General features: G+C 36.0%; 2 protein-coding genes across 3 annotated transcripts in view; both read right to left on the reverse strand.

Annotated features, from left to right (window-relative positions):
• Positions 1–22,751, reverse strand: part of impg2 (interphotoreceptor matrix proteoglycan 2) — a 40,496-nt gene extending 17,745 nt beyond the window's left edge. Inside the window, exons 1-12 of the mRNA XM_015385363.1 lie at positions 22,638–22,751; positions 22,305–22,535; positions 15,851–16,017; positions 15,720–15,745; positions 15,584–15,616; positions 13,812–13,858; positions 10,723–10,725; positions 10,348–10,406; positions 10,112–10,267; positions 3,915–3,973; positions 3,804–3,824; positions 1,515–1,723 (exon numbers count right to left, since the gene is read on the reverse strand). Of these exons, the coding sequence (XP_015240849.1) occupies positions 1,515–1,723; positions 3,804–3,824; positions 3,915–3,973; positions 10,112–10,267; positions 10,348–10,406; positions 10,723–10,725; positions 13,812–13,858; positions 15,584–15,616; positions 15,720–15,745; positions 15,851–16,017; positions 22,305–22,535; positions 22,638–22,713 (1,087 nt within the window). The 5' untranslated portion in view covers positions 22,714–22,751. The remainder of the gene's footprint in view (positions 1–1,514; positions 1,724–3,803; positions 3,825–3,914; positions 3,974–10,111; positions 10,268–10,347; positions 10,407–10,722; positions 10,726–13,811; positions 13,859–15,583; positions 15,617–15,719; positions 15,746–15,850; positions 16,018–22,304; positions 22,536–22,637) is intronic.
• A 500-nt stretch (positions 22,752–23,251) lies between these two features.
• Positions 23,252–26,624, reverse strand: part of senp7 (SUMO1/sentrin specific peptidase 7) — a 34,583-nt gene continuing 31,210 nt past the window's right edge. Inside the window, exons 21-23 of one of the 2 annotated variants that reach the window (XM_015385384.1) lie at positions 26,528–26,596; positions 25,739–25,889; positions 23,252–25,640 (exon numbers count right to left, since the gene is read on the reverse strand). In XM_015385384.1, coding sequence (XP_015240870.1) covers positions 25,500–25,640; positions 25,739–25,889; positions 26,528–26,596 — 361 coding nt within the window. In that variant the 3' untranslated portion in view covers positions 23,252–25,499. The remainder of the gene's footprint in view (positions 25,641–25,738; positions 25,890–26,527; positions 26,597–26,624) is intronic. The other variant, XM_015385385.1, reaches the window with a different exon arrangement.

Below are 26,624 nucleotides of genomic sequence, written 5' to 3' on the forward strand. Positions count from 1 at the left end.
TAATTATATGTTGTTTTTTTTATTATTATTATTACTCTGTTTGTACTTTGCATTTTACAACTCAAGATGACTCACTGTTCAGGTGGGTTAGTGCAACTAACAGCTGGCTCTTAAAAGAAAGGTTTCTTTAAAAATGATTTCAACTTTTAGGCACTACTAATCCCATTTGAATGCTGTCGTGCTCTGCTATAATCATGTTAGACTAAAACATGATCTGTATCAGACTGATATCCAAGCTTTATCATTTGCAGGTTTGCAGAATATTTCACTCTCGAGAGAAAAGGGAAAAAGAGGTGATGTTTAAAAAATATTTCTAGATCTTACAAGTTGGGTTTTAGCAGCAAAGTGGTTTCAGAGCTGGTGCCACCTCTGCTTAACTAGAAAGCCACGTCTAAATTTGTCCGTTAAAGAAATGTTTGGTTTTCCACAATCAAGGAAGCAGCTCTGTGCCAAGTTATTACATCACTAAAACGTCTGTGCAACACACGTTTGATCCTCCCTCTGTAATGTGACCACTGTGCTTAGAATGACAAAGAAGGAAGACAGTCTAAGAAAAAAAATCCAATTATTTTTCCCAGCTTCCTTTCAAACACATGTCACAATATTAGCTGCTATATTTATTCATATTTAAAACAACAAACAACAACTTTCCGATAAGACAATAATCCAGTGTACTGAATTCATAACAGGATTTACGAATTCAGGGATTAATAATCTATCCGAAGGGCTCTGTATGATCTCTAAATGTATATATATATATATATATAAAAAAACTTTAGTCTGGTTAACAGCATATTAAAATAGTTAAATCAACAAGAATTAACAGTTATTTTTACAGCATTTGATTCATATTGCATTCAAATATATTCACTTTCAACATAAAATGCTCAATTAAGACTCCTTAAAAGAAATGTTCCTCCTTTTAGATTATGTTATAACTGGTGTTTAAATATGCCTTTGAACTATGCTATTGCACTTATTAGCTGTTAGTTTATTTAAAAGCAGCAGCTTCAGAAACTACTCAGGGAATATTTTGACAAAAAAGAGAGTTAAAGCATATAAAAACCTAGGCAGTAATTCTTAAAGTGGTTACTCCTGGTTTTGCTCCTACTGTTGGGTCATATGGGCCTAAAATGTTTGCTTAGAAGTACTTCTGCACAAATCTTTTTTTTTTTTCTTTTTTACACAGATCAGTGAATAATTTTTACATGCCTAGCAATAAACTAAAGATACAATATCTTGGTAAAATGTATTGCAACAAAGACTTGAGATGTAGTTTTGAAATTTGTATAATTCTGAACAGAAGAGCCCCTTCAGCAGCTCCATTATTTAGGGGTTGCAACAGCAGGTCACTGCAACTTGAACACAGACGTGGCAGTGGGAAAATATACTGGATGCCCTTCCTTTTTAACACTTCTGGTTTCTGTTTGATATACTAAGACACATGCATCTGAATGCATTCATGAATCATTTCATTAGAAAAGAAAATGTTTCTCTGCAGGTTTCAATCTTACCACTCTCCAGCTCGTTGAGTTGATGGCCTTCGGTAGAGATGTTTTTAATTTCACTGATTGTGTAGACAACCATGGAGGGCTCCTGGATCTCATGATAGGAGTTCTCCACCAAGTTGGACTGCAGGGTTAGGTAGTTCAGTTGTTCAGAGCTCACTCCGGATCCATCCACCTCTACTGTCACTGCATAATCCACCACTATGCCATCCACCCTGGTGGAACAAATATTAAGGATATGTATTCAAACACATATGACATCTGAGGTGAACAAATTGTGGATATGTTCAAACATTTTTTATTCTTAAGTAATTTAGAACTAAAAAGTTAGAGTTAGGTGCATACCGGTACCAGTCCTATCTATGCAAACAGCTTTTACTTTAGATGTTATTGGTTTTATTAAGATATTTAAATAAAACCGATGGATTCAAGTTAGCTTGAATCCATTAAATAATCTTTTATACCTACTTATGAAAGATGAATCCAGATATTTATGTCCAGTGTGAACTGCAGTCATCAAAAGTATGACATGGATGGAAATCTTGCAGCAGACCCTGGGCTCTGGAAAGGCTGCTCTTTGTTTATCTATTGTTAATTCTCCACTATGACCCCATTTGAGGGGCTGATGACAGGCAGCTGAGCACATTCAAAATCACAGGGGCCAGTTTCCCCCCAGTTTATTCTCAGAGACAGATCCAAAGAAAATGCTGATGTTCACATTTAGAGGCAGCTATCATTTACTCAAACTGTTCTAATAATCGAGAATTATCTATTGCACTGTTTGCACATTTATTAACAGAATAGAATAAAAGTCAAGGTGTGTTTCGCATTTTATTATGGCATATCTATTCTCATACAATTAGACATCAGAATATTATGCACCTTTTAATTTTATATTAAATTTAGCATTTCAATTGAGCAAACAGTTCTGGTTAAAAAATAAAAATACTTTCTATTTCAAATGTAGTACTTTAAATATCAAGGTGTACTTAATGATTTGGTCTACAAACTTTAAAAGAAAGACCTGACCGTAAACTGTCACTTGTGTAACAAAACAATGCCAGGATAGAGCCTAAAGACCCGACTGCTGCTTTTGCATGATTTAAGTAGCAGAAGTAGAAGCCAAGTGATCCTTCTGTTAAACAGATCAACAGTAATGGTGCCTCAGTCCATAAAATATAGATGTGGGCTGTTTGCAGGACGGTGCACAAAGGTGTATGTTAACGCAATGCAAAGTGGGAAAGGCATCAGCAATGACCTTAGAGAAGCAAGTTTTAATCCAATAAATGCTTTCGTGTTCTGTCTGTAGAACTAAAGCTTCAATGTTCAATAATAAGTGAAACTAAAATAAAGTGCTCAATCTCAGACTCTACAAGGCTAATTTAGCACTTATTACTTATTGTAATGACAGCACAATTCCAAGAACCAAAACTATATATTCAAGTGCAATACTCTAAATAGAGCTTTGCAGTTGGAATGGGGTTTGCACAGTTCTACAACAAGACTCATCCTCTGGACAGATTAGAACTAAAAAGAGTTTTTTGGCAAAAAATTCACACAGTATATTAACACAAACTCCCCATGCCAGCTGTAAAGCATGGTGGTGTAGGTGGTTCATGAGGGCCATAGGACCTGGACAACATGCAGTTATTTGTGTGAGCTATAAAGTAGAATTATAAAGTCTTACTTTTTGAGATTCATTACAAGATATACATTGAGAGTTTACTAGAAAACCACTTGTTAAATTATATACATCGACTATATGAAAAAAAAGAAAAAACAGTGGCTTTATAAGTGAGAATTTGTTTAGAGGATACATCTTGAATCCATAACAGAAGTATGCAGTCTGCATGCAAATACACCCAACACAGATTGAACTTCTATCACTACTCTGCTGATGAACAAAGTAGAGAGAAATGTAAACCTTATGCTCTCTAAGAAGAGAGAGGCTTATGTTAGTGGTCAAACAGCAATGCAATGTGCTTTCGGTTTCTTTTCAATCTGTGTACCAGGTGGCTTTGCTTTCTTCTTTCTGTTGAGTTTCTAACATTTTATAACCACCCCACCATCACGCTCAGCTCCATGAGGTTCTACAGTTCAGGTAATCGTCTCTACAGAGGAGCACCTGAGTCTCGGTAGGACCAATCCTGATCCTGCTCAACGAGTGTTTGACTGAACTAAGATCAATAACACACGCAACTAGTGATACATCTAAATCTAGCAGAGGAATTAAAGGGATCTGTGGGATAAAACACAACACAACTCTTAAAGGCCAAATGACCACTAATCACTCACCACTGAGTGTCTTTCTGTGGTCTAGATGAACAAGAAGGAAGTGTTAATTTTCCTCTGAGAGCAGAGATGGGATTAGCATGATAAAACGAGGTGCACTGTAAAAAAACTGACCTGAAATCAATTACAGACACACCCTTAAATCCAGGAAGCCCCTCTAGAGCATCTTCTATCTGCACAACACAACCAGGTATAAGATTAAAGCAATCTTTAATTCGTTCTAATTCTCAAAGAGTCATAACAAACTGCTGTGTAAATCTCAAATTCAGTTTAATGTGATTAAAAGAAATCTGTTTGTGATGTCATCGTTTAATGTTCGATCTTCATCAGCCCTCACCAGGGCACAGTCAGTTCTAGATTTAAAAAGTCCTGAAAAGGCAGAACACTAACCCTAATGGGCAGCACTAATAAAAACACTCTTCAGAGAGAACATTGTTACTGACAGAAGACTCAAAGTTAGGGATGTTTGGTATAGTCAGGATGGAGTGCAGGGAGATATATGAAGCTGTTTAAAAGCAAGCTGTATTTTCTGTGACATGTTAGTGGTTCAGAGGAGTGGTGGCCTAGTGGTTAGGGCATAGAGCTTGGAATCCTGAGGTTGTGAGTTTGAGCCCCACTCCCACAGACTGCTGCTCTGGGTCCCTGAGCAAGACCCTCAACCCCACACTGCTCCCCGGGCGCCGCACAATGGCAGCCCACTGCTCCCCAAAGGGATGGGTTATATGCAGAGAGTTAATTTCATTGTTCTTTACTTGTGACAAAAGTTGAATTCTATTCTATTCAGGCTGCGAAAGAGTGGGAGAAAGCAAAACTAACAGGAAGGCTGAAGGAAGAATTACACAGTGGTTTTATTTATCCATTTCAGCTCCAAACCTCTATCTCCTATCTATAATGCTTGATTGAGGAATGTTGGCATCCATGTTGGTGCTGCTGAAATCAACACCTTTGTTTATAGATGTTGGAGCCTATTATCCAGTGTAGTCCTGTTTCTCTGACTTTGACTGGCTGGATGTGCTCTCTTCATCCTCTGACATGGCGGCTGGCTCTGCGCTCATCTGCCTGGCTGTGTGTTTCCTGGACGGGGCCATCTATGAAGCTGGTTTACAGCTGCTTTTTGTATCTCTGCTTCTGTCTCCTTGAACCCCAGTCAGCCTCGGCAGATGGCCGCTCAACACTGAGCCTGGTTCTGCTGGAGGTTTCGTCCTGTTAAAATGGGAGTTTTTCCTCTCCGCTGTCGCTACAAGCATGCTTGATTTGAGTGGATTGCACTCAAGTCAATGTGACGATGTAATCAACTGGTTTTCATTAGATAGAAACTTTAAAACAATTTGACTGTAGGATCTGTTGATTTATCTCTAAGGTGCCTTCGAAATGACATGTGTTGTGAATTGGCGCTATATAAATAAATTGAATTGAACTGAACTGAATTGTAAGTCTCTGAGTCAATGTATCTAAAATGTGCACGCACAGACAGTCGCAGTAATGCCAGCTATGCAATCTATGCTAATCACTACCTTAAGCTTCCAAGATCATTTAACAGAAAAATCTCCTATTTTTTCTCTCCTTTTTTGTATTTGTAAGATTTGTATTAATATTTTTAACCAAAAAAAGCTAAAGCATAAAAGATGGCCACAAATCTCTATTTATCGCACTATATTTCTTTATTGTTTTGCTTTAACTCTGAAAGCTATTCTAAAAAGGCAAAAAGAAAGCAGCCACTGAAATTTAAATCTTGTTTTCCAATGCAAAATAAATAATCCTGTACATATCATACACTAAACCTATTTATTCAAACTTTTAAATTAAATGGTGTAAGGTCAAGAGGCTTATATATATTTTGCCTGAAAACACATGCTCACTTTAAAGTATGCAATACTGCATGCTTAGAGGCGTACTGGTATGTGATGCTGATTTTGTTGAAAATGTCAAACAAAAGGTAAAAGAAGTAAGGAACCAGGAAAACAGACCGAAATCATAACAAATACACACCATCACCTAATTCCAACTATGACCCAAAACCCAAATACTGTTTGTTACAAAGATACTTATTCTAGGTTATGTGTGTTTTGGAATAGCTTGAAATCCCTAGTTGTATTAAATATGATTAAAAACACTCACAAGAACTTTTTTTGAATTTTCCATGAGGTTGTGAAATTGGCTCAGAAAGTGATATCCCTGCAGATTCTTGAATGTGCAAAATCTTTTCTAAAGAAATATCCTAAAGATGTATTTTTCACCAATGAAGTAATTATTCTACCATTTCAAAATGCAAGCTATGAATAAACCATGAAGCATTATCAGGTAGGCTTTGTTCATCAAGAACATCCTATGCACTCATAATGAAACAGAACTAGACTGAGCTTGACACTGACCTTGTCTGCAAGGTCTCTGCTGAGCATCTGGAACTTGAGGCTGGCAGGATTTTTGAGGTCTTCACAGAAGGCCTCTCCTGTTAGGAGGATGCTTAGCTCCACCACCTGCTCCAGCACAGTGGCAGACGTGGCCTTAACTGGGATTTCATTGAACAGCTGTAATAAAAAAAAAAAAACATAATTACTGGTGGAAAACACACTTCTTTATGATGCTTTTATTATCTCTGTGTACTTACTGGAGTGTCGACCACTTCTGGTGAAACAGTGGCTGGATTATGCTCTCCTTGATCTAAATCTTTTGTTAATGAAAATAAAAAGGGTGTTAAATAAGACAAGCATTGGAGGAATAAATATTGAGCCTTAGGAAAGTTTTCACATTAAACCACCACATTGTGCAAAGAGCACAAAAAAAGCTATCTTATATGGATGCACTGTATATACTGTATATATATCCATGCACCTTTTACTTCCTTTGGGATATTCTTCCCTAACCCTAACCCTTCATCTTTGACTATTTGAGCTAATATAACGAGTACATTTCTCCACTGTGAGATCAATAGTCAATCAATCAATCAATCAATTATTCAAGTGTTTATGACACTGACCTTCTTGTGGCTGCTCTGCCATTAAAAAAGGAAACTATAACTATTTCTAGTGTTCATAAACTGTCAGACTGTGTTATGAATCTCTGCGGCTCCTTCAGAATTATAATGGACCTCTTGGAGCTTCTTTATTAAAACTATCCTTATCCAATCTGTAAGTAGTAATATTATAATTACAATAAATATTATTGAGTCTGATTTGCGATAAGATGTTCAAATATTTTAAAGCGTCTTAAACTAACTCCGCTTTTAATTTCTTCACATCTTGATCCTGAACCATCTGCTGTGCTCCAGCCCACACAGGGGTTGATTCTGTTTACTAACAAGGAGACTTATCAAAACAAACAGTTTGGAAAAATTTAAAAATGGGCCAAAATATTATATAGTAATCCCTCAACTGGAATATTAACTAACAATAACATATCTAAGCCAATTAAGATTAATAGAGGCTGCAGACGGGGCTGCCCATTGTCACCTTTACTATTCACTCTGGCAATAGAGCCTTTTGCAATTGCGATTCGCTCACACCCTCATCTCACTAGAATTACTGTGGGACCTATGGAGCATAGTAGCACTGTAGGGCGAGCGTGGCGTTGGATGTAGAAGTTTGCCCTGAAATCGAAGGGTTGACGGTTCAAGCCCCAGCTTTCAGTGTCGTTGTGTCCTTGGGCAAGACACTTCACCTGCATTGTCTACTGATGGTGGTCAGAGGGCCCAGTGGCGCCAGTGTACTGCAGCCCTGCTTCTGTCAGGGCAGCTGTGGCTACAATGTAGCTCGCCACACAGTTGTGAGTGTGTGCGTGAATGGGTGAATGAATGTATTGTAAAGCGCTTTGGTCAAGTCTCCTGTCTTGAATAAAGGCGCTATATAAGTACATGCCATTTACCATTTACCATAGGATCTCCTTGTTTGCAGATGATGTTGTCTTGTTCATATCAAAATAAAATCAATTAATACAAATTATCATGGAAATAATATGATCATGTGAGATTTCTGATACAAAATTAAAAAAACAAGAATGCAAATGAAAGAATAAACCCATCTTCAGATGTCTTGCAGTTTAAAATCTTTAATGATTTTAAACATTTAGGGGTACACATTTCTTCAGATCTTGATCAGGTTGTTGCGACCAATTCTAAACATATATTGAATAAAGTAGAAAGATGGATGCTATTACCAGTATCTATGATTGGAAGAATAAATATAATAAAAATGAATGTATTGCCAAAGGTACTCTATATATTTCAGAATGTTGCTTTTCCACCTCCTGTTGAATTCTTCTCACAAATTAAGAAAAGGATGTTATGTTTCCTATGGAACACCAGGAAGTCCAGATGCCGTTTGTCTCTGCCCGAATTCTCACTTGTATTGTTATGCTGTGCAGTTGTGGTCTATGATGTTCCATTACAGTAATCATTCTCCACATTGGATTGATATGGAGACTCAGGATTTAAATTGAACTTTTCCTTCATATTTGTATTCAAATTCGATATTAAAGCTTCTGAAATACACTAAAAATCTGTTTCTTAAAATATGATATGGAGAGACGTAAATAGAATTTTAAATGAAACAAATAGTATGTCTTTGTTCAGCCCGGTGTTGGGTAACCAGTCTTTTGTACCTGGAAGAACTGATCCAACATTCAAAGTCTGGAAAAACAAAAGACTTCAAATGATTCAGAATCTTTATGTACCAGGCTCAGACCTAACTAATGAACTTTTAATATCTGCAGCATAAATTTAATCTGGATAAGAAACATTTCTTTAAATATCTTCAACTCAGAAACTTCATAAGAACGAATCAAAATAATGAGTTGAAGAAGCCTGCCATGTGAACTTTAGAAAGAATGTTAAGAAAGAATGTTTGAAAAAAGGTATCATAACAGAGTTTTATAAATCAATGATGTTACAAATTTCAGAAGGATCTCATTATAGACTTAAGGCTTGGAAAGAAGACTTATTGATAGAGTTAACAGAGGAAGATTGGCAGGCAGCATGTAAATTGGCCCACACCAGCTCTATTAATACATCTCTTAACCCTTTAAAGCCCGATCCAAGAATAAAACAAAACAGAAAATTACTTTTTTTTTAGTTTGAAGTCCTTATTTGGCCTTTTAACAAAAGAAAAAACTGAGAAAAAATTTTGATATTAATAATTTATTACTATGCGATAAGTCAAGATTATTTTTTGTGTAGTCTTCTGCCCTCTGTTATCAGGTATATCTGACTGCTAAAATTTTAAGAAATATATTTTGGAAATAAAAAAAAAAAAAAAAAAAAAGAACNAAACAATTTGACTGTAGGATCTGTTGATTTATCTCTAAGGTGCCTTCGAAATGACATGTGTTGTGAATTGGCGCTATATAAATAAATTGAATTGAACTGAACTGAATTGTAAGTCTCTGAGTCAATGTATCTAAAATGTGCACGCACAGACAGTCGCAGTAATGCCAGCTATGCAATCTATGCTAATCACTACCTTAAGCTTCCAAGATCATTTAACAGAAAAATCTCCTATTTTTTCTCTCCTTTTTTGTATTTGTAAGATTTGTATTAATATTTTTAACCAAAAAAAGCTAAAGCATAAAAGATGGCCACAAATCTCTATTTATCGCACTATATTTCTTTATTGTTTTGCTTTAACTCTGAAAGCTATTCTAAAAAGGCAAAAAGAAAGCAGCCACTGAAATTTAAATCTTGTTTTCCAATGCAAAATAAATAATCCTGTACATATCATACACTAAACCTATTTATTCAAACTTTTAAATTAAATGGTGTAAGGTCAAGAGGCTTATATATATTTTGCCTGAAAACACATGCTCACTTTAAAGTATGCAATACTGCATGCTTAGAGGCGTACTGGTATGTGATGCTGATTTTGTTGAAAATGTCAAACAAAAGGTAAAAGAAGTAAGGAACCAGGAAAACAGACCGAAATCATAACAAATACACACCATCACCTAATTCCAACTATGACCCAAAACCCAAATACTGTTTGTTACAAAGATACTTATTCTAGGTTATGTGTGTTTTGGAATAGCTTGAAATCCCTAGTTGTATTAAATATGATTAAAAACACTCACAAGAACTTTTTTTGAATTTTCCATGAGGTTGTGAAATTGGCTCAGAAAGTGATATCCCTGCAGATTCTTGAATGTGCAAAATCTTTTCTAAAGAAATATCCTAAAGATGTATTTTTCACCAATGAAGTAATTATTCTACCATTTCAAAATGCAAGCTATGAATAAACCATGAAGCATTATCAGGTAGGCTTTGTTCATCAAGAACATCCTATGCACTCATAATGAAACAGAACTAGACGCAGCTTGACACTGACCTTTTCTGCAAGGTCTCTGCTGAGCATCTGGAACTTGAGGCTGGCAGGATTTTTGAGGTCTTCACAGAAGGCCTCTCCTGTTAGGAGGATGCTTAGCTCCACCACCTGCTCCAGCACAGTGGCAGATGTGGCCTTAACTGGGATTTCATTGAACAGCTGTAATAAAAAAAACAACATATAATTACTGGTTGAAAACACACTGATTTATGATGCTTTTATTATCTCTGTGTACTTACTGGAGTGTCGACCACTTCTGGTGAAACAGTGGCTGGATTATGCTCTCCTTGATCTAAATCTTGAGTACGGTCTGTTTTGTTAATGAAAATAAAAAGGGTGTTAAATAAGACAAGCATTGGAGGAATAAAAATTGAGCCTTGCAAAGTATTATTTGGGAAAGTTTCCACATTAAACCACCACATGGTGCAAAGTGCACAAAAAAAGCAATCATATATGGATGCACTGTATATACTGTATATATTAATGCACCTTTTCTTCCTTTGACATATTCTGCTTCTTTGACTATTTGAGCTAATATAACGAGTCCATTTCTCCACTGTGAGATCAATAAAGTCAATCAATCAATCAATCAATCAAGTGTTTATGACATTGACCTTCTTGTGGCTCCTCTGCCATTAAAAAAGGAAACTATTACTATTTGTAGTGTTCATAACCTGTCAGACTGTCTTATGAATTTCTGCGGCTCCTTAAGAATTATGATGGACCTCTTGGAGCACCTTTATTAAAACTGTCCTTATCCAATCTGTAAGTACTAATATTATTATTACAATAAATATTATTGAGTCTTGATTTGCGATAAGGTGTGCAAATCTTTTAAAACGTCTTAAACTAACTCAGCTTTTAATTTCTTCACAACTTGATCCTGAACCATCTGCTGTGCTCCAGCCCACACAGGGGTTGATTCTGTTTACTAACAAGGAGACAGTTTGGAAAATTTTTATTGTGGAAACAACTTTGTAAAATGGGTCAAAATATTATAGAGTAATCCCTAAACTGAAATATTAACTAACAAAAAATATCTAAGCCAATTAAGATTAATAGAGGCGTCACCTTTACTATTCACTCTGGCAATAGAGCCTTTTGCTATTGCGATTCGCTCACACCCTCATCTCACTGGAATTACTGTTGGACCTATGGAGCATAGTAGCACTGTAGGACGACAGTGGCGTTGGATGTAGAAGTTTGCCCTGAAATCGAAGGGTTGACGGTTCAAGCCCCAGCTTTCAGTGTTGTTGTGTCCTTGGGCAAGACACTTCACCTGCATTGTCTACTGATGGTGGTCAGAGGGCCCAGTGGCGCCAGTGTACTGCAGCCCTGCTTCTGTCAGGGCAGCTGTGGCTACAATGTAGCTCGCCACACAGTTGTGAGTGTGTGCGTGAATGGGTGAATGAATGAAGTGTAAAGCGCTTTGGTCAAGTCTCCTGTCTTGAATAAAGGCGCTATATAAGTACATGCCATTTACCATTTACCATAGGATCTCCTTGTTTGCAGATGATGTTGTCTTGTTCATATCAAAATAAAATCAATTAATACAAATTATCATGGAAATAATATGATCATGTGAGATTTCTGATACAAAATTAAAAAAACAAGAATGCAAATGAAAGAATAAACCCATCTTCAGATGTCTTGCAGTTTAAAATCTTTAATGATTTTAAACATTTAGGGGTACACATTTCTTCAGATCTTGATCAGGTTGTTGCGACCAATTCTAAACATATATTGAATAAAGTAGAAAGATGGATGCTATTACCAGTATCTATGATTGGAAGAATAAATATAATAAAAATGAATGTATTGCCAAAGGTACTCTATATATTTCAGAATGTTGCTTTTCCACCTCCTGTTGAATTCTTCTCACAAATTAAGAAAAGGATGTTATGTTTCCTATGGAACACCAGGAAGTCCAGATGCCGTTTGTCTCTGCCCGAATTCTCACTTGTATTGTTATGCTGTGCAGTTGTGGTCTATGATGTTCCATTACAGTAATCATTCTCCACATTGGATTGATATGGAGACTCAGGATTTAAATTGAACTTTTCCTTCATATTTGTATTCAAATTCGATATTAAAGCTTCTGAAATACACTAAAAATCTGTTTCTTAAAATATGATATGGAGAGAAGTAAATAGAATTTTAAATGAAACAAATAGTCTGTCTTTGTTCAGCCCGGTGTTGGGTAACCAGTTTTTTGTACCTGGAAGAACTGATCCAACATTCAAAGTCTGGAAAAACAAAGGACTTCAAATGATTCAGAATCTTTATGTACCAGGCTCAGACCTAATTAATGAACTTTTAATATCTGCAGCATAAATTTAATCTGGATAAGAAACATTTCTTTAAATATCTTCAACTCAGAAACTTCATAAGAACGAATCAAAATAATGAGTTGAAGAAGCCTGCCATGTGAACTTTAGAAAGAATGTTAACAAAGAATGTTTGAAGAAAGGTATCATAACAGAGTTTTATAAATCAATGATGTTACAAATTTCAGAAGGATCTCATTATAGACTTAAGGCTTGGAAAGAAGACTTATTGATAGAGTTAACAGAGGAAGATTGGCAGGCAGCATGTAAATTGGCCCACACCAGCTCTATTAACACATCTCTTAACCCTTTAAAGCCCGATCCAAGAATAAAACAAAACAGAAAATTACTTTTTTTTTAGTTTGAAGTCCTTATTTGGCCTTTTAACAAAAGAAAAAACAGAGAAAAAATTTTGATATTAATAATTTATTACTATGCGATAAGTCAAGATTATTTTTTGTGTAGTCTTCTGCCCTCTGTTATCAGGTATATCTGACTGCTAAAATTTTAAGAAATATATTTTGGAAATAAAAAAAAAAAAAAAAAAAAGAACTAAAGAACTAACCAATACTCCAATACCTTTTATTTAGGAGAAACAGAGTTGAGAGTATTGGACAGAAATGCACGACTCAGTTTATGTTGTTATAGTGAAAACCTTTAAATTGATTATTTTCTCTCCACTTCTAAAAACCTGCTGCTTTGTGTTGGTGTATCACGTCAAACCACAGTAAAGTTTCTGGAGGTAACTTGATGAGATTCTGAATTGTCTTAAATGTTAATCTGAGATTATCTAATCTTTTTTAAGGTTCTCTCCTTTGTGACTTCTTTTTGAGTTTTTATTTATATTATTCTGTTTTCTTGGTCATCGGTTTCTTTGTTTTCTTTGTTTCCTTGTTATATTTACGCAGTGTCGTGTTTTTTGTGTTGCTCTCTGTTGCCCCCTTGTGCCCGTCTCCTTTCTCCTAATTTCTAGTTGCTTCTATCCACACCTGCTCCCTATCAGCTGATTACCCCAGTCTTTGTTCTGTCTCCCATATATACACCTCCTGTGCAGTTTCTCTGAGCTTTTTTCTCGTTGTTACTTTGCTCCTTATGTGTGTTTTCCTCTGGTTTCTGGTTTTCTGTATTTTGTTCTTGGATTTTGCTTCTGTTGCCTTTTTTTGCATAATCATTAAATCAGCAAAAACTAATCTCTGCCTCCTTCTACTCTGCGTTTGGGTCCACAACCCCATCCACCACCTTTGACAGTTTCAAGCTCACGTCAAAAGTGCAAAAGAGTCTCTACAACACGTTAGCTAACAGACAGAATGGTCCTTGATATATTTATAACAGGCATGTGAGAGCATTGCAGTAGTATTGACAGAAATCACACTGACCAAACTCAGCGGCTTCAACTTTTTCTGAACTCGCTGGTGATGGTGTGCTGTAAAACAGGAAAAAAAAAAGTTTAGATTAGGTTAATCCCATGTTACAAGGCCATGCACACTGGAGAAAGACAGGAACAAAAGTTAACAGATAGGAACTAAGTGTGTTTTTTTCCTCATGAAGATTAGCTCAGCCACATTTAATCAGGTAATATATTTTCTGCCTTAAATTCAGTAAATTAAGGCAAAACAAGCTGACATTTATAATTGCAATAAAGATTTGTTTTTTATATTAATCATTAGAATTGCAAAAGCTGAAATTTTCAAGACATTTTAGTAATATTTACAAATTGTTAACCAGACAAAAGTAAAACAAAACAAAAAAAAATTGTTTCATTCATCTGTTATGGTTTATAATAACAAATATACCACTGAGTTATAACTCCACCTGGTTAAAGATTAAACTGGTTATTAGATCCTTGAGATGTGTTTCAGATAGTGACTTATCAGATAAGTAGCAATTTTTTTATACATTTGAGTAAATTATTTAAAACTAAACTGCAAGGTAAAATAATACCAACAGTGTTGTCCTTTAAAAAAAGAGAGCTCAAACAAATATCTGCATTTACAGTGAGGGAAATACTGATTTGTTCCCTTACTAATGTTCAACGCCCTCCATCCCCACAAACAAAAGAATAGATTATTTGGGAGTGACGTGTTATTGTGAGACAGAATAAAGCTGCAAAATATTACATTTTAGAAATCAATTTGCATGTCATGAAGTGATGTATTAGATCTAAAGCAAAATAACACTAGAAGTTGCTTTCCTCATAAGGGCCTGGCCAAGACATTTCTCACAGTTCATTACTCACAACTCAGTGAGGGTTTTGCTGCACTCTTCTGTAGGAAAACTCTCATCCCACTTGAAATGCTTGCTACATCCAAATATGTTAAGTTAATGTTAAATATGGAGTGACGTCTGAACTGCTTAGGCCACAAACTCATGGCCTAAAAATGCTTCATCTTCAGACACTCCTTTGTTTGCTTAGTGGTGTGTTTTAGCTCTACGTCTTATTGTGAAAGAAAACCAGACACCATTACTGTATTTTTGCTGAGGTAAAACACTTTGGATCCCAGATTTTACCGCAGATGGTGAAACAGAAAAAACGGGTATGAAGTATAATGCTCCCAAACAAGAGATCAGCTGTAGGATGATGATCTGACCACAGAACGCGTGTTTATTCTACAGCATCGCTGCATAACCAATTATTTTGACCTTATCTTGGTCATAATCCCATAATCTTTTAAATAAGATTTTTTCTTTTTATTAAAGAAAGATGAACATTTATAGGAAGTTTGGTAAGAAGGCTGCCATCTTAGATTTTTGCTGATGTTCTGTAGCCTACAGCTCTTACATACTTTTATTTTTTTTTCTTTTATTGTCCAGTATTGTTTTTCCATTGGGAAAGAGTCAGTGCGAGGTTTTGAAAAGGCACAAACAGGCGTTTGCCAAAGATTACTAAATTACATGCAAATCAGTCTGTTTTCTTTTCTGTGATATATTTTTTTTCAGATTTCCCCATTGCAATTTGTTCATTTATACAGTATGCAAATAAAAAAAAACTAAGAGAATAAACAGCAGAGGAACACATTATGTTCCAAGCAACTCAGTAAATTTGCCTTTCTGAATCCTTGGGATTCAAAGTTCAATAGATCTGAAGATGTGTTGGATTATAGTTGAGGGAATATGAACAGGTAAGGTTGAAGGGCGTTAACAAGCTCACCTGCACATATGCTTCCAGGATCTGGTGGGCTCGCTACAGACGGTGGGAAAAATGACATGTTTACCAAAAAACAGGTTTCATGGTTTAAAAAAAAAAACATGCATGAGTCAGTTAAAGAGGAAGAGAGTGTCTTTACCTTTTCAAAGCTACATGCGACATTCTCTGAAAATATAAAGAAAAAGTTAGAAACCTCAGTACAACCAGCCAGCAGACATATTTATTGAGCTCAGATTTCTGTCTATGTAAATCTTTATTGTACCTACTTACCTGTTTAACCAGAGCTTGATGCTCCTCTGACTGGCTAAAGTAGCTGCCAATATCCTGGGCAGTGACCAACCCTTCCTGGCACTTGTTCATCCAGCTTTGGTACTCGCCTTGTTCAGGCAGTCGGTCCCAGAAGATCTTAAAAGCCTCCCACACAGTCTCCTGGCACACTGGTAACCAGATAAAATGAGGCCATCAGCTTATTAACCGAAACCTGCTGGGCTTCTTAATTGCTAATTGACTTTGGATGGTGTGCACTGGGACAAGGTTAACTACTTCTTATTTCAATTTATACTTCCTCATCAGCAGACATGTTTAGAATAAATCTAACAATGGAAGGTTAACAGGTACAAAAGCTAAAGGGTTAAACCTAGAGCTCTAAGCTGCATTTAGGAGTATGCCTACTGGGCTTTGCTTTATTTTCATTTTGTTGGAAATGTATCCCATAATATAGGAGATTATTTGTAGATCTAACCCTAAATGATTCCACACTATTAACCATCACAGTTAGCAATAAGGCTGCTCAGGCAATTGTAGACAACATGAATGAGTCACAGTATTACATTTATTGATGAAATTTCCTTATTACTCCTTATTATCTCCTAAGGTCTTAATTAGATAAAACTAAATATATTGGGGTCTGACAGCAGTGAAAGAAATAGTTTACAGTCTTATTTTCGATTTTCCTTTTTTTCAGAAATGTATTTATTTATCTATTTAATATTGTGCTTGAATTAAAGCCTAAACAATAGAATTTAAAAACTATATTGTTGTATATCATGTCATCCAAAACGTTTAACATAATGTTAACATACAGAAAAATAGCCAAAGTGATTAGCCATAATTAAGGGAACCATCTTCACTCTCCACAAAACGTCACACGACGTCGCTAGTGTGGTGCTTTTTAGTTGCCTTTCAGTAGTGGTGGGTGAAGTACTAAACAGTAGTCAAATATTACTCAACGAAAAGCAAAAACCAAAAAAAAACAACAACTATAAGTCCAACATCTATTCAAGTTCAATTATTCAAGTATTGAAGTACCGACTTTTGATGTTCTTTTTTGCGGGTGGATCATCTAAATAAGTGGTCCTCCTAATTGTCAATCATTCTGGTGAAATGGTTACCTAAGACTGTCCTACGTGCTCGTCCTCAGTTAGCCATCTTTTTCTGCGCATTTTTATGTGCTGAGCTACGGTTTCATACGATCATTGAAGCTCGCCTTTCTCACCTCAGTTCTTTGAAAATGGCCAAAGGTCGTAAGAGAATAGGTGTCTACGAAGTGTATGAGAAGAAGTGAAATGCTTCAGAAGAGAGAAACAAGACCAGAGTGTTTTTGGGGGGATTCTTTCATGCGATGGCGTACGCTGAAAGCACAGGTCGGCCTTCCCACTGATGCCTCGCTTGCAAAGTTTCTACTGGACAGGTAAAGTTTGGCATGCTATTTAGAGAAATCCAATTCACATCACTGCTAGTAAATGTTATCTACCTCTATATTGTAACTTTACAGGGAATATAAGTTTATTTATTTTGCAATTTGCAAAATAGTTAGTAGTGGTAATTGTTAGTAGTTATATGGTGGCCAATATGTCCAAATTTGTAATGCAGCACATACTCAAACACAGATACTAGCATGTCATGATGTTTTTTTTATGTACCAGTAGTCTTTTATGCGGAGAAATCCTTATATATTAATATGGTTGAGATGAGATCCATCCAAGCTACCGTCTTATCATTGCATCCCCGCACATCTTCGATGAGAAATGGGCTCATGCATGCTCTCGCACGCTTTTAATAGGCGTTCCCTCACAGGAGCAGGTACAGGGTTCTGCATGTCCTTTTTTTTTTTAAGTGGAGATTTTTTCATTTTCTTTTTTCAAAATTTGTGAAAATACTTCACTGTAGCTTTAATTATTCAAAAGTACAAGCATTTTAAAGTACTTACTGTAATTATTAGATTTTCTAATATCAGTACATTTCTTTATCATTTTCAGAGTAATTTTAAAGTACCCTGTCATTTTCAGAAACCTCCTGATGCATTGATGTGCAGAACCAGCTGCTACAGATTCTACACCACATCAAAAGAACTTCAGCAAAACATTGCAACAAAAAATAAGGAATCTGGAGTCTTGATTCTCCTTATACGTTCACCATGGAATAGAGGTTCAAGGTTGAATCCATTTCCACAAAGAAACCACAACACTGACTTGAGAACTCCTACTGAACAACTTGGCCACATGGCAACAAGTCACGCCTTAATAAAATGTATAAACTACAAATTATATCTGCCCTGAGTTTCTCACATTTGTGGAATGTCAGGAAATCTCTAAAACACTGGGGTCCAAATTAAGTCCTAAGGGCTGCTATCTTCCATGTTGAAATAGCATTTCAAGAAAGAAAAACAGCAACAGCAGATTAAAAAGGGAAGCTGAGCTAAAAGGAACCAGTAACTAGCAGCTTCCTAGAGATGAAGTGGAGTAGAAAGTACAATATTAGACTATGAAATGTCTAACATTGTACAAAAAAATGACTCAAGCAAAGATATTCAAAAATGTACTTAAGTACAGTAATCAAGTAAATGTACTTTGTTACTTTCCACCACCTCTTCATCCAGCCATGGGATGGATGAAGAGGTGGTGCATGGTAGGTCAGACCCTGGGGACTCATTCCCTGAAACTCTAGCCGACATCAAGGGGCAGGAAACACTTATCACTAAGACACGGCCATAGATTGATGAGGAAGGAGTCCACATGCCCAGTATGACCTGGATCTACAAACACTAATGCTGCATATATTCATGTTTAATTGTCTAACTGAAGTCTTTCCTATTTTATCAATAAAAAGTTAAATTTGTCATTTTCAAATTGAGTTACTTGAAAATATATTTTCTATATGTTTTGTTTTGCATCTTTCTTTCTTAATTAAAAGGTTTAAAGCTGATAGTCTTTCCTTAAACATTGATGAATGGCTGTTGATCCTTTCAAAGAAAGAGCTCAACATTTACCTACTGTAAGTCTAAGAAACCGTATGGAAGCAGCAACCACTGACTTTTCTTGAACAAAGAAAAACTTCAGTGCTCAGATGTAAATGATTTATAATAACAAAGTAAAACAGAGGAAATGTCCATGTTAAAATAAATGAAAAACTAAAATCAGAAATAAATCATGAAGGTAAATCCAGCTCCAGAGGGAGAGTTTAAAGCTTGGTTTTCAATGAACTGATTGTGCTGCTTGGTAAAAGAGATGGATGTGCTCTGGTCTTGTTTCAATTTTCATCACATTGCAGTGAAGGCCTTTCCACTTGATTGTTTAAAGAATACCTCAACAGATTCAGTATAAATCACCAAATAGTAGGAATGTTGTTTAAACAATCCAATTAATTTAATGATTGCATTTCAGAGCCAGAGAAAACAAAATAACTAATTCCTGACCATACATCACTTATATGTAAGACTTTTAAAAATGTTTACCCTCGGGCCTGTTCTAAGTTAGCTTTATGGGGATCTGTCATTACAGAGGAGTAAAATAAATCACAGCAAATATAACAGATGTTTTATCTTTTTAAAGACTTTCCCTTTTGACAAATGAATGATTTTATAAATTGCGTTAATCACTCTCTGCACATTGCATTAGACCATAAAGCAAAACACTAAGAAACTTAAAGGAAAGCCACTGCAGCACAGTTTTCTTTATTAATAGAGGAGAATAAGACTAATCCTGGATTTCATTCAAGACAATTACAAAACTCACACAGAGCCATAGCTCTGTTGATCCCCCAGCTTTAACCAGTAATAACTTTATGGGAATCTTTTTAAATAAGATACATTTTTCCTAAAGATAACCTAAGTGGCACTGTTTCAAATATGATTGTTAAAGATTTCCAGTCCAGAAGCACTTCAAAACTAGTCCATGCATTTGTTTCTTTAAGACTGGATTATTGTAATCATTTATATCAGGAAAGCCACAATCTGTAATTAAAAAGCCTGCAGACAGAGATTGTTTAATTTAAAACTCACTCTCTTGTGTATAAAGAATAGAATGGGAGGCAGATCTTTTAGTTATCGGGCTCCTCTCCTGTGGAACTATTAGTTTTAATCCGTGAGGCAGACACCCTGTCTACTTTTAACACTAGGCTTAACACTTTCCTTTTTGATAAAGCTTATAGTTGCAATGGGTCAGGTTATCCTGAGTTACCTCTACAGTTATGTTGCTCACGACCACTTTTATCCTTCTGCAACATTTGACTTTTATTCTCCGATTTTGCATTGTTTGTTAGTTCAACTTCAACATTTTTGTTCTCTCTGCTTTTTCAGATACTTGCTTCATCTGGCCTGGCACTCTGGTTAACTGTGGCAGCATCAGCTGGGCTGCTGCCTTCAACAACTTAAATTAGAGATGATAGAGTTGGGTCTGTTTTTAAAGTGTTTAGTCCTGTTTCTCTCCTAGACATGGCTAGGGGTTTACTAGCCACCTATGGAGCTAGTGAACCGTTACCTTCTTTCACCTAGAAAGTATCAATTGATTAATACCGCTGGTATAATAATTGATCCCATTGTTGTTTAGCTATTATATTAATGCAAATATTTAAATAAATAACATCAAAATATATAGCGATGGTGTTTTAGGTCGTGATTAGAGCTACCTCTTTTAGAAAAAATTATTTTTTAGCATTTTATGCTTATTTTGCTGCTAAAACAAGTGGATGATAATTATTACTCAAGGATTTAGACTTCCATTTCCTCACTTAAGGATTTTATGAGCCCATTACACTATTATCTGTTGCTTAAATCTGCTTTATATATTTGAATACTTTCATATTATTCCCCCGTTATCTCTTCTCTGCCACATTAAGGACTGTTGTTAAGCTTGGGTTTGCCATTTAACTGCGGAATTGTTGTTTAAAAATGTTTTAAGTTTGCATCTCAGAATGAACTGCAAGCCACTAAGCAGTGGAATAGTGTCAACAAATAGTGAAAAGACTTTCCTGATTCTGGAGGCATTTCTAGAGTTGCTGGCACCAAAGGTAAGGATGTGCAAAAAGCTTTCATTTTACTTTTCATGGAGATAAATGTGCCCTTCATTGTTGCAGTTTGACAACAGTGACTTTTAAAGATTGAATTGTTTTTTTTTTACCTCTCTTTCTCTCCTGCTGGCCAAATAAATACAGCTCGTCTTATTTCCACTCATTTTAAATGTCTCAATTTTTGCTTTGACTTTGAATGTGCAAACTATCTTATTGGAAGGATGTTTCTTTCTTATGTCCCATTTTGATGCCAAGCTGTGAGAAAAATTGACGCTTTATCACTTCATACTTATACCGTATAGACCAGACATGACCGAAGTGGGTCCTTGAGGGCCGCTGTCCTGCAGGTTTTAGAGGTTTCCCTGCTCCAACAGAGATGATTTTAATTGATAGCTGATTAACAGGCTTTTGCTGAACTGCAATCATCAGAATCATCTGTGCTAGGACAGGAAAACCTCTAAACTTAGACAACTTTTATGGTAATTTTGTATACACAGAGTATATACAAAACGAAATTTCGTTTTGTACAGCTTTCAGAGAGCAAATAAGTAGCAGCTTAGCAGTGAAATGAACGTTTCCATTCCATAAAGTGCAGCAGTGATCAAATGTAAACAGCGTGGGAGAAAAACAAGGTGCAAAACGCATTGATATGGAAGTTTAGAGCAGTGCAAAGACAAAAATATGGTGCAAAAATGCAGTAAAAAAAAAAAAAGAAAAAGAGTACTTCTGGTTTTGGTGTTATCAGTTTCACTTAAACAGTATACTGAATGTTGTTATAGTAATTGATGCTATTATAACCGATATACATTAAATATGTAAGAATTGTTTCAGTTCCTTTTCTTTATTTCCTATTTTAAAATAAAAGTTTTCATATTTCTTTTAATTTGTGTAACATTACATAATGTTTAAATACTAAATCACACATAATGATTAGTAACTCTTGCTTAAGTCATTTCTTATATGGTTAATGTTTGCAGTTACTTGAATAGAAATAAGATGAAGTATTGCTACCTGAGCACAATTTATAGGTACCCTACCTATAAGCTTAATTCTCAAGGTGTTATTCTCCGCTTTCTGGATTTTAAGGCTTTTTAAGCATCAGTCTTCAGTACTGCAGTGACCGTAGTGATGTTTTACCTTTAGTTGAGTTTTAGTCCAGTTTCTGGTGGTAATGTTTAGTATTAAGGAATAAAAGCCATACTTAAAAACGGCTTGTTCATATTAGGAAAACCTGCCACCTGCTGAGACGTGCTTCCTTCTCAGAGAGGCCTGATTTAGTGTTGAGGGCTCGGGTTAATGTTCTTTTATATTTGGTTAAAGTGACTCTGTGAGATTACAGCAGACTTCCTAAGTGTATACCTGAAGAGATCTGATTTTAGCATCAAACCGCAGCACAGGAGGACAGGGTTGCCTCCCTGCTGTCTGGGCTGCATCTTACCTCTGAGGTGGAAGTAGCCCAGATGGTTTGCAACAATATCCTCTGCAGTATCTTGTCCACACAGTCGAAGTCCACCCTGATAAAAAATATTCCTTTTCTTTCTAAAGGTGACTTTTTGACCATCGTGAGACGCCTTCACATCAGACACCCGGATGATTTGTGGGAATGCTGTGGGCTCCTGAAAATGAGGCTGACTCAGGTATCCCATAGAGGAGCCTTCCAGCATGGCATCTAAACAATCGTGTAAGAAATGTCAGAAATCAGGCATTTCTCTGCACTGCTGATAAATACTTAGAATAAGACTGAACATTTTGGTCACTATTGATCTCTTACCTGTGAGTCTGCCCAAAATTATGACCAGACTAAAGACAGCACAGCAGAAAACACGTCTCCAGGAAAGGCTGCTCATTTTAAATCCGAGCTTGGGTTCAAATCCGTTGACTCGGAAAAGGATCAAGCAGACATATCTTTCCTCTCAGCTGATGACAGAGCAGCTTACGACTTTGCATAGTTTAAATATCTTCACACCCAAAACAAAGAAAGAATTTGTCCCTGGTTCACTATGCAGCTGAAAGGTGTCAGTGTGCATCATGGTCTAGCCCCAGGCTCAGGTGGACAGGCAGATGGCCTGGGGAGAGAGGGGGATTTTTTAATTCTCTCTAATCCTGTTGTTTTTAAGCCTGTTAGAAGAACTTGGTAAGAAGTTACTGGAGCAAGGCTGTGACTGAAGGGAAAGCGAGAACCACAGCAGAAAGCTGAGGGATACTTTAGAGAGGAGGGTTATGACTGAAGGATGTGTTTATCAGCCACTGAGCTTCAACTATGGAAGAAAAACAAGTCCATTAAATGTTCATCTAAATGGTACAGCATCATTAATCTGCAAAACAAAAACCTTTAATTTGTAAGGAGGCACACTGAAAATAAAATCACTCTTATTGCAAATCATATCCTTTGTTAAACAGATTTGTCCCTTCTTGGTTTTAGGTAACAGTGCTATTTTAAAAAGAAAGGCAAATGAGCAGAATACAGACTGGGAAGGCATGTGCATTATACCTACAGTAATGTCTTCAATAATTAACATAAAATCTTACATTTCTTAAGGATTTCCTCTAATACAGATGAATGATTATATATACAAACAAAAATATACACTTCCGGTCTAATACTTTAAAACACCTGGACCCGGGGAAGACTAGCCGTTTGCCATGGCAACAGCTAATGGGAATCCTTAATAAAATTACCTTATTAACATCTCAAGTTTTTATAATTATTTCTATTAAAGTTGTTCAATATCAAAGAATTGCTTTAAATGCTACAAATGTAAATGCTGAAGGTTAAAGGTCACCCAAAACTGAACAATATAAAAATTTCAGAATAAATTATCAGGTAAATTCAAAGTGTGTTAATAATTAAAAGCTATTCTGCACCAATGAAAGTGGTGCTACTGTCTGCATAAAAACTGAAGTGTATTGCTGCCTGCAAAAAAATGACAAGAAAAAGGCAATCAACATGGAAGAGTGACAACCATCATAGTCAAAAGCAAACATTTTGAGAGATTGAAAAGAAAGTTTTCCATTTTCTTCGCTATCAAAAGGCACTAGGAGAAACTCTGACTTATGGAGCGCTAGTAGAACCAAGGGTAAATAAGCGTTAACAGCACGCATTATATGACATGGTGATTTAATTGTAAACAAATGGTTATCTAACATACAAAGTCAACTATAAAGGTGATTTCCTTACATTTCAAAATTATCACTACTCTTCCAAAGAGCTGGACTCATTAAAATGTACGACTTGTTGGAGAAGCATGGTTAACAGACCCTTGTTTTTAAGAAAAGATCTTAACATGTCGAACTTTGTAATTTTAACATGACAAAATATTGGCAGGGGAGAATGAATACCTTTCCAAGACTCTGTACATTACTTCGTATCTGAAGGGTTGTAAATATATATATTTCATCAAGTATAATATAGCATTTTTCATCAGTATAATTTGACAAGTGTCACATTATACTGTTGACCACTGTAGAGGACTTATGTTTTGACTTAAAGAGGTAAAAGAATGAAAGTATGTAAAAAAAAAAAAAAGTATTTTAACTAAACTTGGAAAAGCCAATAAGGAAAAGAATGTCCATCTAGAAATAAACTCCATAGTCTGTGGGTTTGATTAAACTTTCCACCACAACTGCTAGTTAAACAAAAAAAATATTAGATTTATCAAAACGTTTTAATGCACAACAGAAAGAAACAGCATTCTGCAATCAGCTCCAGATTATTAAAAAAAAAAAACTAACAAAAACTCTTCCTATAAGAGATGATCTGTGTTAAAAAACAAAAAATAAATACCAACAAGCAAACAGGAAAAACAAACAAACAATAGGAGTATTATGTTAATTTTTCACAACAGAAGAAACAAACAGTACTGAACAGCTCCTTTCTAAAAAGCAGTTGAACTTTAGTGAATGAAAAGAAATCTGATCACTATTCAGCCAGTTCATCAATACAAATGTCCTCACAGAAATATATTTATTTTAAACTCTACTAAATAAAAAATGGAAGCTAGGGATAAGTGTAAAATAAAAAGAAAATAAAGTGTTGATCTCATGAAATTTTCCAAGCACTAATTTGGTAACTTTCAGTCTCAGTGAATGAACGTCTGTGTGCTCAGCACTGGCTCGCAGAAGACAGGTGTGCAGAACGAGTGTCTTGCTTTGAGGCAGCGAGATGACGGCTGGCTTCATCTTTTCCCCTCTGCGTTTTCCTCCTGAGGTTTCAGTTTAAATTATTACAACACAGAGAACACCTTTAACTGGAAAACAAGTCTAACAAACGAAAGCAAAGCAGGTAAACTTACTGCAAGTGCTCACAATGTTCCTTCACAAGCTACATGTTACCTTTGTCTCATTTTCAGAGGTCAGACTGATATCAGGATGCGACTTTGAATAAAAATTGAAACACCTAAACAACATTTCAAAAACATAGTTTCACAGATTCAACCTCTTATTTAAGCCGGATGTTCAGACGTTCTGATTTTTTCTCACCAATCATTATGGGTGTGGTTAAACGCAGGGACTTGAAATCATATCTAAAAGAAGTTTTTTTCCAGTTTACACTGAAATAAAAGGTCTTTAGCTCAGTATGAGCAATGCTTTATAATGGAGGCAGGAATGTGATGCACTGTGCAGCGGCGTTTCTTCATGTGTTTTTGCTGTCCAGGTTCTGAAGCCGGTAAAGGTTAAGGATCAAATCTCTGATCTCGTCTCGTTTTTTCCGAACCACTTGGCGTGGGAACCATTTTTGTAGCTGCAGAGGTAAATCGAAGTGCACCACAGGGTCCTGCAGCAGAGCAACAAAGTAGTTTATGAGCCCATCTGAAATAAAATCCTGTTAAATGTTTTTTATTAAAACCAATTCAATAAAAAAAAGGCCTTTACCTTTAAAAAACACTCAACATATTGAAGAAGGTAAAGGCCACAGTCACTGCTGTTATCCTGAAGGGGAACTATACAATGGGAGCTTTTCAGCTGATCAGGACCAAATTCCCTGGATGATCCTCGACGGACCTCCCATTCTGACTGCAGATACCTGGGGAAAAAACACACAGATCATCTTAAAACGCATTAAAATAAACCACAGCAGAAACATATCCTGAAACTCCAGGGGAGGATTTGTAAAACTACTGAATATTGTAAAAAAGTTTCCAACCTTTAGAAGAAAAATTCAGCAGAAAACAAAATAAATTGTCAGCGCTAAATACGTCTCCTTTTATCTGGCCATCTGTTTTCTATCATTTTCTTGCTGAAAGACTCAGATGATCTTTAGCGTTCTAACAGAGCTCAGATGTTTAAAACAGCCTTGTTTTAAAAGAACTGCCTGGAGCTGATAGTGCCTAGCAGTGAGGAAGAATAAACTGGAGCATCAATGATCTCGCCATCAAAAGTAGGCATGAAAAATTCAATTCTTTCATTATCCTGGAGCATGTTTGTTAAATATGATCCTATCACTCTTTTATGCCTTTGATAGCAGAATAGTCTTGTTCCTCTCATGTATCCAACACCATTTGTGGTATTTTGATTCTAACGGTGGTTTTGTAGACTTGGTGACCATAAGTGGCTCTCCCTTGCTGCAGGTCTTCATGGTTTCCATTTGTGGGTATTTGTTTCCCTTACCTGCCTACTCAAAGTGCCTGAACGACATCACTCAGTTTAAAATGGTCAACTTACTCCCGTAACAGTTTGCAGATCCGCTCATGCGAAGAGAGCTTGAGGGAATCCATGATAAGAATACACGGCCTAAAGGAGAGAGAGCAATCTGCATCCT

The sequence above is a fragment of the Cyprinodon variegatus genome, unplaced genomic scaffold, assembly GCF_000732505.1.
Source record: "Cyprinodon variegatus isolate N-32 unplaced genomic scaffold, C_variegatus-1.0 Scaffold337, whole genome shotgun sequence".
In the NCBI taxonomy this organism is placed as follows: domain Eukaryota; kingdom Metazoa; phylum Chordata; class Actinopteri; order Cyprinodontiformes; family Cyprinodontidae; genus Cyprinodon; species Cyprinodon variegatus.